Source organism: Pholis gunnellus (assembly GCF_910591455.1).
Source record: "Pholis gunnellus genome assembly, chromosome: 18".
Classification (NCBI taxonomy): Eukaryota; Metazoa; Chordata; class Actinopteri; order Perciformes; family Pholidae; genus Pholis; species Pholis gunnellus.
In genome coordinates this window covers 5,736,026-5,750,254 of record NC_136545.1, presented here as the reverse complement: position 1 = coordinate 5,750,254, position 14,229 = coordinate 5,736,026, and the positions used below count along the sequence as shown (strand labels likewise).

The 14,229-nt window shown below is 44.8% G+C and overlaps 1 protein-coding gene across 1 annotated transcript; it reads left to right on the top strand.

Annotated features, from left to right (window-relative positions):
- Nucleotides 1-475: 475 nt before the first annotated feature.
- On the top strand, nt 476-12,572 carry dpysl2b (dihydropyrimidinase like 2b; the record flags this gene model as incomplete). The annotated part of the gene is made up of 13 exons (XM_079179552.1): nt 476-510; nt 1,210-1,394; nt 2,997-3,161; nt 3,826-3,887; nt 5,051-5,131; nt 5,311-5,379; nt 6,782-6,902; nt 7,777-7,933; nt 8,066-8,207; nt 8,597-8,767; nt 11,039-11,218; nt 11,318-11,483; nt 12,481-12,572. The coding sequence occupies exons 1-13, from the start codon at nt 491-493 to the stop codon at nt 12,570-12,572; spliced, it is 1,611 nt and encodes a 536-aa protein (XP_079035678.1). The 5' UTR covers nt 476-490.
- Nucleotides 12,573-14,229: the final 1,657 nt, after the last annotated feature.

Here is a 14,229-nt window from a genome sequence, read left to right as displayed (position 1 = left end):
TAGTAGTAAGAGTGGGTTTATGGGTATCTGTGTGTGGAGATGAAGAGAGCCAGTATCTGCACAGCAATGTGTTCCTTATCAGAATGCAACCTGAAAAAAAAAAAAGGTTAAGCAAAGCCGGCTATGTAAATTCGGCAGGTTTGGCGTGTTTTATTTTTTATTGTGACATTTCCCAAAATGCCTTTCATCAAATGCACTCAGCATGAAATGGAGCCAAAATCAGATACTCGCCGCTCATAAAGTGTATGTTTATAGGTGTCTATAATTTTTATAGGTGTCTATAAAACCCCAGACCGTGTTCTGGTCTGCAGTGTCTGGTTCCTATACACCTCGACGTGAGCTTTTCCCAACCAAGTACCTAATGCAGCGTTTACGTGTGATCAAATGTGCGGCGACTGAATCCTTTTTATTTATTTTCCAGAGTGACCGTCTCCTCATCAAAGGAGGGAAGATTGTGAACGATGACCAGTCCTTCTGCGCTGACATCTATATGGAGGATGGAGTCATCAAGTGAGTTTCCTGGGATTTATCTCTTCACGCTGCTGACAGGAAAACCCACCGCTCATCACCTTTACAAAGTGATAATGGATCTCTGTGTCTCTCTTTTTAGTACAATTGTGACAATACTGATAATAGTAACAAAAAAAAATAAAAAATCTGGCACATTTACATGATGGAAGTGCTCATGTGCTCATTCATGCGCATTGCACCTTCTTAAAGGGACAGTGTGTAGGATTTGGTGGCCTCCAGTGTTGAGGTTGCAGATTGCAACCAACTGAATCTCCTCCGCTCACCCCTCCCTCCCCTTCCAAGACTGCGGCAACTTGAGCCGCAGAGTTCAAAACAGTGGTAACGCCGTTGGCCTCGCTCAGAAGCTTTTACCAGAATAACAATACTTTAGGAGCAACGGAGGTCAGACTGTGGCTGGCGGTACCGCTGTTTTGCCCTCTGCTGCTCACATGACCTCAGTTTGACGGAGAACTACGGCGGCCTTCAGGTAAGGTAAGAACGCCAAAGGCTCTCTGGAGCCAGCGTTTAGTTTGTCCGCTCTGGGCTGCCGTAGAAAATTCTAAACACAATATATATTATACTCTGATGAAAACATAGTTATGACAACTGTATACCGTTATTGCTATTAGATCATGTGAAGTATTTGTGACAGATGTGAAGCTGTAATTTGTGTAATTTCCTTGTTTTTCTTGTCAACAGACAAATCGGGGAGAATCTCATCGTGCCCGGTGGGGTGAAAACCATCGACGCCCACGGCCGCATGTTGATGCCGGGCGGCATCGACGTGCACACGCGCTTCCAGATGCCCGATCGAGGCATGGTGTCCGCCGACGACTTCTACCAGGGCACCAAGGCTGCGCTGGGCGGAGGCACCACCATGATCAGTGAGTGAGATCTGGGCCTTAATACCTCGGTCTCCTTCCGAGTCCTTTTCTGTGAGGGAATCAAAGCTGACCGAGGTGTCTGCAGAGCGTCTCTCCCTCTGCAGCGGTTCTTCACTCCCCATTTGGGCTTAAATTGAACACGTCTCACCGAGACCAGGAAGTGTGCCAGGCCTGTTCGTGACCGAGCCAAAATGTAAAACTGTCCGTCTGCTCTGAGGACTCTGAGCACTCACCTCACACTCAGCCAGGAAGACAGTTGATTTCCCTTTGGACACATTCTGATTCTAGTTTTTTACACACCCCTGTGGATGCTTTTCTTTATATACTGTAGGCTTCTCATTCTTGGTTTTATTTTCATTTGCATAAAGTTTAATATAAATCTCTGGCCTGTTTTTACCCTTGAATCTATTAGCATATTAATAGTTTTTTCTTTCTTTTATTAATATCCTTCATCACTTTTTTTGTTAAGCCCTTGAACTATTTCAGCCTACAGTTGCTGGGGTTTGGTTCTGATCCATTTTACAACCAGCTTCATGTTGATAAAATACCCAGATTCCCAATTGTTTGTCTCTTCCTTTATCGCTCGAGTATTTACTGAAATTATTTGGTAAAACAACAAGAAAGGGATTTTGATTTCAAGTAGCAGCTTTCTTTTTACTAGATGTTAGCTATATACTGTCGGTCCCCTACTCGGCTTCGATAAAATAGAGCTAACCTCATGTTTTAAAAGATAACACAATTAGACGGACCCCCCCCCCCTCTGCTGACTCAGCAGCTGAACTCTCCTCTCCCTCGCCTGGGAACAAACACTCCCGGGCGACTTGTGTGTCGTTGTCACCTCGAGGCGAAACGCTGACTGCTGCAGGGTCGGGCAGGTCTGGAGCTGGGAGGTAATGCACGGCGGGCTGCTGACTTGAATGTCAGTGGAGGGCACGTCACGAGGGAACAGATGTGACCGAACCACAGACGCTGAGGATTTTGACTCGGTTTGAGATTTCATGCTTCAGATGAACGCGTTTAAATCTGCTCTGCAAACATTGAGATTCAACCGCCAGACTTCAGTATAATATCATATAATCATATTTTATACTATAATATTGTTTATATATATATGTACTTTTATCATGTTTTTTTTATTGCAAAGCACTTTATAACTTTGTTTTTTAAAGGTGTTATATACATTTATTATAATAATAATAACAACACTAATAATTATAATAATCCTTCTTTCCTGACCGCACTGAAGGACCACACATCAGTAGATGTGAGCCGTTTTATTCACTCATTTGGGTCTTGAAAGCTCAAAAACCATCTTGAGCCCATATATTGGCGGTTTGCCTCTTTGTGGTAGAAACCATGAGCAGAGGGAGCACATGCCGGTTTTGTATTTGGAGCTCTGGCTCTGGTTCGTACAGAGACGGGAGTCCTGAATCTGGTAATCCTCAAAGATCAGTAACACGGTCACTTGAGACAAAATCTGGAACGTATTTGTCCGCCAGGTGTGAACTACAAGCTGTCTCAACATTCGCGGATGATGATATGACAACTGGGTCTCAGAGTCATTGTGTGTGTGTGTGTGTGTGTGTGTGTGTGTGTTCCCAGTCGACCACGTGGTTCCTGAGCCTGGCGTCAGCCTCATCTCGGCCTTCGAGCAGTGGCGCGAATGGGCCGACAGCAAGTCCTGCTGCGACTACTCGCTGCACGTCGACATCACCGAGTGGCACAAGGGCATCCAGGAAGACATGGAGGCGCTGGTGAAGGATCACGGTACGGGCCACGCCCCAACTTATACCATCAAGTCTTATTACACGCACTTATTACAGGCCTGCCACAGCCACAGATTTTTTTTCTGTCGGTATTTAATGAGAATTTCAACAGAAATATCAAAAAGATGAAGATTACCAACTCGTCCTTTAAATAAACGGAGCAGTGCTTTCACTTTCACATTGTGCTACATTTCCTGCAAATTCACAAATTGTTGCATCAAACAAGACTTAAAATAATGTTCTTCTTCAACTGAATTCAGTACATTTTCATTTGAATATATCTATAGTAATAATATGTATATATATATATTAATATACTGCCGCGTGAAGCCTAAACATCTGGATCGCCCCATGTCAGTTTAGGAGGCGCTTGCTTTGATATGCAGCAGTTTTCTGTGAGCAGAGCACGCGTTATTAAAAAGAAACGCCGCAGTCGATCACGTTCATTTAATTGTGGGAAGCCAAAATCGTGATGGCGGATTGATATTGGAATAGTTGTGCAGCTCTAGTGCACAATTAACCAAATACTACACTGTCTCTGTTTGTAGGAATGTTAAAGTGTCTCTGGTATCACACTTTCACACACAGTGGTCTAAGATGTTCTTCTGTGTCAGTCCTCCGTTCCCCTCGTGGTTTTCACGCTGACATCTTGTCTTTTCTTTTAGGCGTCAACTCTTTCCTGGTCTACCTGGCTTATAAGGATGTTTTCCAGCTAACTGACGCTCAGGTGGGGGCTTCCTCTCTTCTCCCCGTCTCTTCTTTCTTCTTTCGTGCCGTGTGTTGCCGAGAAACTGAAGACTATAATGCGTTTTCTCACATTTTTAGAGATAATGCATGCTATGTCAAAGGTCAAATGAGAATCGGATATGATATGTTGGATTACTATGAAACCTGGAGGGAGTTCGGCATGCTGTGTCGCTGTATTCTCCTGTTAACAATGACACTGATTGGCCTTGTTGAGATGCAGCCTCTTCCTACACCGAATTGAATTAATTATCCTTCAACACAAAAGTCGCTGCCGCACACGAATCCCAATCTGATTACAGTCGATCCTAATGGCCGTCAGTGTTGCGTGAAATATGAGACGCGAGACCTACGGACAAAGATGATGCTGTTTACAGTCGAAGCAACGGTTGGATTAACTAAAATAACAACTAAGTCATAGCTTGTTTACTGACCGCTCAGCCGGAAGAGTAATTATGGTAAAACAATATTTCAGTCAGTCTGCCAACAAGGTAGCCTTCATCCTGCACTGAGAGTTCCAGTCCGTTTGTCTGGCCGACGCCGTCGTCTCGTAGCAACTGTTATATATATTTTTTGGCGTCCGGGAAGGTGACGACTCACCGAACACGCCGGATTTCCCCACAGTCTGTGAAGTTATCGCTTCACGAACAAGCAGAGAGCGTGACGGACAAACTCCGGGTCCGTGTTTCATTTCAGTATGCACATTATTAAAATACTTTACTAAGAAAATCCCTAAAAAAAAAACCCCCACCATACACGCTTTCTCATGAAATAGCCATGGGCCATATTCTCATGTCTATCCAACTGGTCAACCAGTAATCAGGCAAACCCCACTGACTGGAACCACGTCGCTTCAAACATTGACAAACATGTTAGATATTAAAGAAAAGAACTGCGTTGTGACCGTCAAAGAACTCACCACAGCACGTGACCACCAGCCATGTCACAGTAACACTCTGGACTCATGTGCTTGTATTGTGTACCTTGTGGGTACGGTTTTGTGATTGCTGTTCCTCAATTGATCTTGTGTCTGCATAAATAAATGATCTATTCATCCATCATGGCGTGCATGAGCGAACACACGGGGGAAGAGGTGATTGCATATGTGCGTCAGAGATCATACCTGTGTCCCGCTCTTTGCTGCAGGTGTACGAGGTGTTCAGTGTGATCCGCGATCTGGGAGCCATCGCCCAGGTGCACGCTGAGAATGGAGACATCGTAGCCGAGGTACGGACGCGTGATTTTCTGATGTTAAAGCCCCGAAGCTTTGAGTATCTCAAAGACGCTGCTTGACTCCATCACTGCCAGGGCTGCTCGTGACTCAACATCTCCCATTTTTAACGGTGGTTTGTCTGTCTGTGTGTGTGTGTGTGTATGTGTGTGTGTGTGTGTTTGTGTGTGTGTAGGAGCAACACAGGATCCTGGAGCAGGGGATCACTGGGCCTGAGGGACACGTGTTAAGCCGGCCCGAGGAGGTAAGACAGAGTTTCAGCCCACCGGACACCGACTGACCGACCTGTCTGGGTCTTGGGGGCGAAAAGCTGGTTTGGCTTCGGGAAGCGAGTTCACCTCCGTCTTGTATTCGCAGAAGTCCTTTTTTTTTTCCGTGCTGCAAGCGGCTTTGACCTTTCCAACCTCCGCGGCGGTCGGTGTTTCTTTGTTTGACAGTGTTAACATTGAAGCCGTGGGCGTCTGGCTGCCTCGGGAGCTACTTACACAGCCTCATCAGATTCACCTTCACGTGTTTTCACGTAGTAACCCCACAGGTGTTCCAGATAGGAGCACATCCTCGCCATAAATCATTGTCGTTCACCGTGAACATCCAGATGTGGGAACAGAGTAGAGTATGACTTATGGCAGCTTAATCTTATTCCTAAGGCAAGGGCAGACAAAAAGTCCTCTGTGGCGATTTACAAGCTTCATTTAAGGTAAAACACTGAGTAATCTCTCACCGCCGTGTGGGAATTGCTTCGGCAATGCCGTTGCTGCGCCGATGAATCAAATCTTGATTGTGATTCAAACTGTTATTTTTGTAGTGATTTATGGAATGGTTATTAAAAACCTCAGACCGAAAGGAGAAAAAAAGAGAAAAATGTAAAAATAAGCCAGTATGATCCACAAGAAGACGAGATGAAGAGTCCGCTGTGTTCTCTCCTCTTGGGACACTTTGTTGGTGTTAAGTCATTGAAATATCGCAATCCTGCCACCTCACTTGTCAAAATAGACTACCGCGGTTCTCTCAAGTGTTTTACCAGTTTTTTTTTTTTTTTTTTTTTGGTTGCTGCGGATGCAAAACAACATTAAAGGACATTCACGCATCAACAAACCGCAAAGGAACAGTTCCACATTTTGGAAAATATGCTTCTGAGATGAGAAGATGCCGCTCTCACGTCTGTCTCCGTAAATACAGAAGGCTACCAGCACCTCTATCACGTTCTTTAAATCTCTACAAAAAACTAAATGTAAAAATGACATGTGAGAGTTATTCACTGTCTGTTACTTCCTTGAGACGTTTGCTTCGTATTTACCATACAGATGATTTGATTACGGTCAAGAAAGCAAATAAGCATCCTGTCAAACATTATGAACTGTTCCATGTAAGTTAATAACTACTCTGTTAAGAGTATTTCCAAAAGGCTGCGTTTTAAGTTGATTTGGTCCACTATTTGTTTGTCTTTAACTCATTTTATCTGGGTGTGATTTATCTCATCTATAACACCTACGAGAGTGCATTAGCGTTGGAGCCAAATCCCCCATAAAGCTACTTTACGATCATATGAAATGGGGAAATGATGGAGCTTCTAGTGTTCGGTAGTGGAGTGTGGGAGAAGACAGCGAGTCACCCCGCCGCCTTCTGTTGTCCCCTCTCTTCTCCAGGTGGAGGCGGAGGCTGTGAACCGCTCTGTGACTGTGGCCAATCAGACCAACTGCCCTCTCTACATCACTAAGGTGATGAGCAAGAGTGCTGCTGATGTCATCGCCCAGGCCAGGAAGAAGGGTGAGACTCTAATACAATCTCTAAATACTATTAATCTCAAGATAAAAAACACACAAGACTCCTTTGATGAAAACAGTAACTTTACTTCACACAACACATAAGTTGCTGGTCAACTGCTGCCTTCGTCTGCTTGTGTGTTTTATGTTGTTGTGTTACTTTGGTGAGTCCAAACCAACCTTTTAAAGCACCAAAGGTGGTTAAATGATTGAGTCTTGTGGCTTTTGTAGAGGTGAACGGCTCATTCTAAAGTTATGAAAACACATTGATTCTTATTTTCAGTTACAAACTGAAGAAAACATACATATTATTATTATATTCCATTTTCCTTTGCCAATAGATCCCCCTAAATGCTTCTCACTGGCCCTTTTAAACTGATATTGATATTTGTAGGCGGCTAAAATAAGTCTTGCTTCTGCCCCGTCCCGTACATTGATTTCCTTTCGTGCTGGTACCCCTGGTCTGTTTCTCCAAACTGGAGGCGTGCCGACTGCCATCTACTGTAATACACTCTCTGTGGATAATCGCCTCATACAAACCCACTTCACTTTAGAAAATCTGAACCATCCCTTTGATGTCTTTTTCTTTCCTCAACTAGAAACCGGAGAGATGAGTGTTTAAACAAAACCACAGTCTTCCCCGCCACCACTGACACAAATACTTCATTTGTGGGTTTCCACAATTCTATGTAGGTTTTGGACTAGAATACCCATACTTACTTGTAATTACTTCAGCTCCAATCGAGTGTATTCATGCAGTCGTTTTTTCCAGAAAACACAGACAGTAAAACAGACACAAACTAGTACAAACCTGGAACCACTGCAACAAACTCCAGGAGCGTAGTATCTGGAGGTATAATTGGGATCGGACTTTTCAGGCACCGTGGTCTACGGAGAGCCGATCACCGCGAGCCTGGGAACAGACGGTTCTCACTATTGGAGCAAGAACTGGGCCAAGGCAGCCGCCTACGTCACCTCCCCTCCCCTGAGCCCCGACCCCACCACACCAGACTATCTCAACTCCCTGCTCTCCTGGTAAGAGGAAGGTTCAAGCTGGGGACACACAGTGAAAGATATCTTTTATGTCCAATGGGATTGTACATTTTGTCAACGATGAACACAATATTTCGGTCTTTCCTCCTCCTCTTCTTCACACCTTCTGCGTAGTGGTGACCTGCAGGTGACAGGAAGCGCCCACTGTCCCTTCAACACCGCCCAGCGTGCCGTGGGCAAAGACGACTTCAGCTTGATCCCCGAAGGCGTCAATGGTGCCGAGGAGAGGATGTCTATCGTCTGGGACAAGTGTGTGGTATGTATGGCGAGCTAGGGGCGGGACATATGGATACATATCACATTATATGTAACTGTATAAAGTTATATCTATAAGGTATCACGATATATTGCATTTTCTTTCAAATCAATTGATTTTATGCCTATAATAACCTGAGAGTTTCTCTTTTGGGGACGCCAGTCCCGTCTGCACGTTAGCATCCTCACTCTGAGCATGTTAGCATGCTGACATCAGCATTTAACTTTTACCTGATGCTAATGTATATTCATGCATATAAAGTATAGAGACGGGACAAGACACATGCACCAGTAGCAGAACAAAGGGATGGCACAGAGGATATCGGGACAAACGAGACCAAACTAGAGTAGGAGAGTGACCCCCCTGTGCTGTTCTCCGCTTCGCTTCAGGTGACTGGCAAGATGGACGAAAACCAGTTTGTGGCGGTGACCAGCACCAACGCCGCCAAGATCTTCAACCTGTACCCCCGCAAGGGTCGCATCGCCGTGGGTTCGGACGCCGACCTGGTGCTGTGGGACCCAGACGTCACGAAGATCATCTCTGCCAAGAGCCACAACTCGGTACCAGCTTCACGCATTACTTCATAGCGGATCATGGGAGAGAGGGAGGCGTCTCAACGCCAAATGTTAAAGCCTCTGTGTGTGTAGTTTCCATGTGATTTGATGTTTGTCACATTGGTTTCTTTCATTTTCAAATTCTACACATAGTGGCTTTAAGATCCTGTTGAAGGCTACTCGAGTTACTGTTACTAACAATGAGTGAGTAGCTGTAATATTAATATTAATAACTTCATTTATTTAGCACCTTTTATCTCAAACCGCTTCATAGAACAGAATTTAAATGAGGAGAAAGGTTCAGCAACAACAAGACTAAATCAAATGTCTTCTATAAATCACAAGTTAATGTCCACACATTTAAGACCATGCAGTTGAAATACGTCCATCTTATCACATCGTTTCTGTCTGTAACTGAGTCTTGAAAACTTAATTTAGCACTTTGAGAGGTTTCTAGTAATGAAATGTCTTTAAAGAGATAAGAAATAGGCCGGATGTTGAATAAAAATACACAAAAAGACAGACGTGGCTTTGAGCTCGGGGCTTTGTTTCTATTAAAACAGGAAAGGGTTCCTTCTAGAACAAATGCCACAAAGTTGGAATCTTGCTGTTTAAAATATCATTATATGCTGCAGAAACTAAGGGACCTCAACTAGCCACACACCACAAGGTACAAAACGTTTGTGAACAGGGGTTTCCCATACTTCTGCCATATAGTGTAAACGTGAAATACGTCCCCTACAAAAATATAAAACTCTCCTGTGTGATAGTGAATAATAAGAATTCAGTTCATGTAATTGATGGCATTGATGTCAGAGCGACTGCTTTATTAGTCCGCTCTCTCTGCTTGGCCGTCTCACGGTTGAACAGGGTGTGGGCCTCACACAGTGTCATGGGAGTGATGTCATCCCTAAACTCTGCCAGAGAACTGGAACACATCGTGTGTGTGTGTGTGTGTGTGTGTGTGTGTGTGTGTGACACACAGAGACTATTGCTGTGTATGTTCTTGGACTCTTACTTGCTTAAAAGCCCGTCATGTTCTTCGGTTTCTTTTTTTATTCCGCTTGGTCAGAAATATGACGGAACTACTGTTCATGGGAGAAACGGCTCATTCGGAGTGTGCATGCAAGTGTCTCATTGTGTGTGTGTGTGTGTGTGTGTGTGTGTGTGTGTCACAGCCTACCCTGATCTCATTTCAGGCTCTCAGAGTCCACCAGACTGCCATGACCTCAGCTCCAGTAGCATTTAGGAAAGAGCAGTCATACAGCAGCTTCCACCCTCCCTGTTCTCTCACACACACACACACACACACAAACCACACAGGCGACCCCGCTTCTTCTTCCTCTTCGTCCTCCTCTGGCCTTAAAACTGAGGCCTCTGTAGCACATCGGTGGTACGATTTTAGCTTTGCTCTCTTTCTTAGCATTAGCAGCCAGAGGGGACACTTTCAACTCTGCGCGAGTTAAATCAGTTAAGCTCCTTACACAAGTGCACTTCCATCCATAAACATCCCGCAGATTTACCACGCTGGCGTTGTGTGCGAACGCAAACCGCCCTGGCATGTCTCCAGAGAAAGACTTTCATAAATCTGTGAATTCTAGCAGCAACGTTCCAAGATACGGGACAAGGTTACATCATCCTTATGGGGGGGGAATCAGCTGGAGAACATGAATCACAGTGTCTCTGCCTTGAAGGTATCTCTGTGATGATTTGATATATCTAGTAGGAGGGGAACGAGCAGCTGTGCCTCAAATAGTTTCTGGTAACTAAATAAATAAATAGTCTAGTAATAGTCATAAATTAATGTTATCAATTTAGAGGACGTAATTGTGTATCACGAATTCTCGACATGATTTCAACATAATTCTGGTCGTGCCCTATTTAGGAGCAAGCTTCAATGAAACATTACCATTCTGTCCTGTCAATTCAAGAACGTTTTTGCCGTGTTCCCAAAAATCCAGCCAAGAGAATAAAACTCCTTTTCAACTGCAAAATAATTTAAAAGAAATCCATAATTTAGAACCCTTCTGTTCTGTGTCGTCCTCCTTTTCCAAACTGACTGCTGTTAAACATGAGTGAGTTTACAGCTGGAGACGCCTGAGATGAATAATAAACCTTTCCATCAAGAAATAACGTCACGCATCGTGTGCCAGAGCCTCGGTTTACTCTTGAAGAAAGGGGGATTGATTAATCCACTTTTAAAATGTGACGTATTGACAGACGTTCACACCTAACTTCCCTTTTTTTTTTTAATTTCCTTTTTGCTTCCCTCCGCAGACTGTGGAGTACAACATCTTTGAGGGCACGGAGGTGCGCGGCGGGCCTCTGGTGGTGATCAGCCAGGGCAAGATCGTCTTGGAGGAAGGGAACCTCCACACCACTGAGGGCTCGGGACGCTACGTGGCCCGCAAACCCTTCCCCGACTACGTCTACAAGAGGATAAAAGCTCGCAGCAGGGTACGTTCTGCTGGCGTCGGCATTACGCGCCTGCATAGTTTACCCGTTAACAGGATTCTCCTTCATTCTAGTGTCTGTGTCTTCTTTCCTGAATTGCAGCTGGCTGAGCTGAGGGGCGTTCCCAGGGGACTGTACGACGGGCCGGTGTGCGAGGTGTCGGTCACCCCCAAAACCATGACTCCCTCCTCCTCCGCCAAGACCTCGCCTGCCAAGCAGCCCAACCAGCCCGTCCGTAACCTGCACCAGTCTGGATTCAGCCTATCCGGTGAGTGAAGACGTTGGGCCGCAATCATTTCCACAAACATGTTGTCATGCTGAGGAAGAACTGTATAGAAACAGCAAAATACCATAAAACCTCAATTGTTTTTTGTTTTTTTAAATGCTCGCTTGAGGTGTTTTTTGCCTTTATTGGAAAACAGACTTAAATGGATTATGGAAATCGCTTTGCAAAAAAAGTTCTTTACCAACATTCAGCTCGCATGACTGATCAGCTTTTTCAGCCTGTGGTCTCGTTGCATTCGTCTTCATCTCCAGACAGCTTCAAACACGGCCAATACCAGCTGACATGAAAGAGCAGTTTAAACCATTTGTCTCTCGTAGATGGTTAAACGGCTGAGGCGACTCGCCTCGTTTGCGAGTTTGCAACCTCTACTTCTCCTTCTACTATGTTTTTCTGACAGATTACAGCCAACTTCTGACGAAAACTACGCCGTGCATAGCCTAGTTTATACACATTAAAGGAATGCTCTGATCTCTATGCACAGAAAGAAACTATTCATTTCTCTGCATGCAGTGTGATCGTCTGCCAAACAGAGCTTTTATTATCACTGTTTGATTTGATCATTTATGGAATCCAGTGACGGGTCCTCTCAAAATTCACTTTCATCTATATTATCAACTGACACATTTATAGATGTTTTCTTTTGTGTGGAAAATGTTTTGGGGTCCCAAACAGTGGATCATTTTGTTGCAGTACCACAGTTGGCCACTGGGACAAATAACACTACGGATGGGAAGTAGCTCTGTTTATACCATGCACTGTGTACAAGAAGTGGTTTTCTAACAGTACTAGTAGATAAACTAGCCAGGAAAATTAGCCATCGTCTTTTGTGTGATGCTTACCCTTCCGGGCTGTTGTGGTCCCTCGAGATCAAACTCGTACATCCGTGATCTGAGTAGAGTGGACTTTTTTTTTTAAAAGTGCATGTCACAATGCATAGTCCATAATAGTTCTAGCCAACTTTGCATTTTGGTTGTCACAGGCGCTCAGGTTGATGACAACATTCCTCGCCGGAACACCCAGCGCATCGTGGCGCCACCGGGCGGCAGGGCCAACATCACCAACCTGGGTTAGAGGCCCCCCCCCCCCCCCACACACACACACACACGGGCCGCTGAGGAGGAAACGAAAGAGATCCGGAGGACGGGCGGTCGACGGGAACCACGCCGGGAGCCGAAAACCCATCGCAGCACCTGACCGGGCCATCCGTCAGCCTCAATCTCTCACCTCCTCCTCCGCTGGCTTTCCACGGGCCTCCTCCTCCTCCTCCTCCTCCTCCTCCTCCTCCCCCCCGATCCTAGAGGACACCGTTAGAAACAAAAACAACAACAAGAAAAAAAGGTCTGCCTCATATGATGAAAAAAAGAGAAAAAAATGAAAACACTCCTCATTTGAGCACTTTTGACTGCATTATTTCATCTTTTTTTTTTTACACCGTACTTTCTCCCTACCATGTGTCCTTTTGATGTTTGAGTTACTGTTTTAATAGAAGGGTCAAGTGAGACTAAACTGAATTAACACAGCTAAGAGAAGATGAACATTTTCATGCAGGATGTGCGTTGTGTTACCACTCTTCCCTTGTCATTTGGAAGAGTAGTCTAAATGGCGCACCGGTACAAAAAAACAGTATTGTTTTGATCTTTTTTCTTGCTTTCCTTGAACAGGCCAAACAGTAGCTTTGTTTGGAATCTGAACAGTCTTACAGTTCATTCAGCCGACAAGCCGTCGACTTATTTGTGATTTGTATTGTTATCGTTGCACTTCTGTTGCTTCACTTTTCCACTGCATCCCCAATATGTCACAACATCAATACCTAATTGATTATTAGCCAGGAGGACGGCCTTAAGGTTTGAAAACTGGAACAACACGGCGACCGTTCTATTATAGACTCTGGCTGCACTGACTCATCTCATGTTTCCCCACCCGTGGCTTTGTGTAGGAAACACAAGTAGAAAACCATATTCCACGTTTGGCAGCTGCCTTAGAGCTTTCTTTTTTCTTTTTAGCTGAGGAGCTTTGGCAGGTAGTAAATGGAGGTTGATGATAAGTGGGAGAACGGAGGGAAAAGATCTAGGGAGGAAACAGAAAGTTGTACTCGCTTGTCGCTTCAAACGCAACCTTTCCTTTCGGCCTCTCAACGTCGTCCTTTTCAGCAAACTTTCAGAGAATCCTAACCGTCCATGAAGGTTTTGATTAACAGCCGTTGAGGCTCCTGATCCCCCGTCCGTCACCATCCAGTGCATTTACATCCAGAATGTTTCTCCTCCTCCAAATGTGACTGTTTTATACTCATCAAAACCCCCTCTTTTCTTTTCTACTCTTTGTGCCTGAACCCACAGAAGTTGTACTGATTAGTTGTTCTTCTTCTTCCTGTGTTGTTATTCTTATTGAGGTTAGTGAAGGATGTAAGATAAAGAGGAAAAAAAGAGAAAGATGTAAGGTAAAAATAGCCAGGATAAACCGATTCAAAGGTGCCAGATTTTGCGCTCTTCGTGGGGCCCGCTCTCGTCGGCGGAGCCCCTGTAAAGACGGAAAAACGCTCGATATCTTGAAATGTTCTAATGTTTTAGGGTTTTTAACTTTGTCGTCAAACTGCTTTTTAGTGTCATTCTGTAACTAGGCGCCTGAGGGCCGAGCACTTTTGATTTCCGCTTGAAAGTAGACATGAGCTGATGTACTTCTGACTAGTGTGTGTGGTGTTGATGTGTGAGGGATGGGACAGCGGCACAGC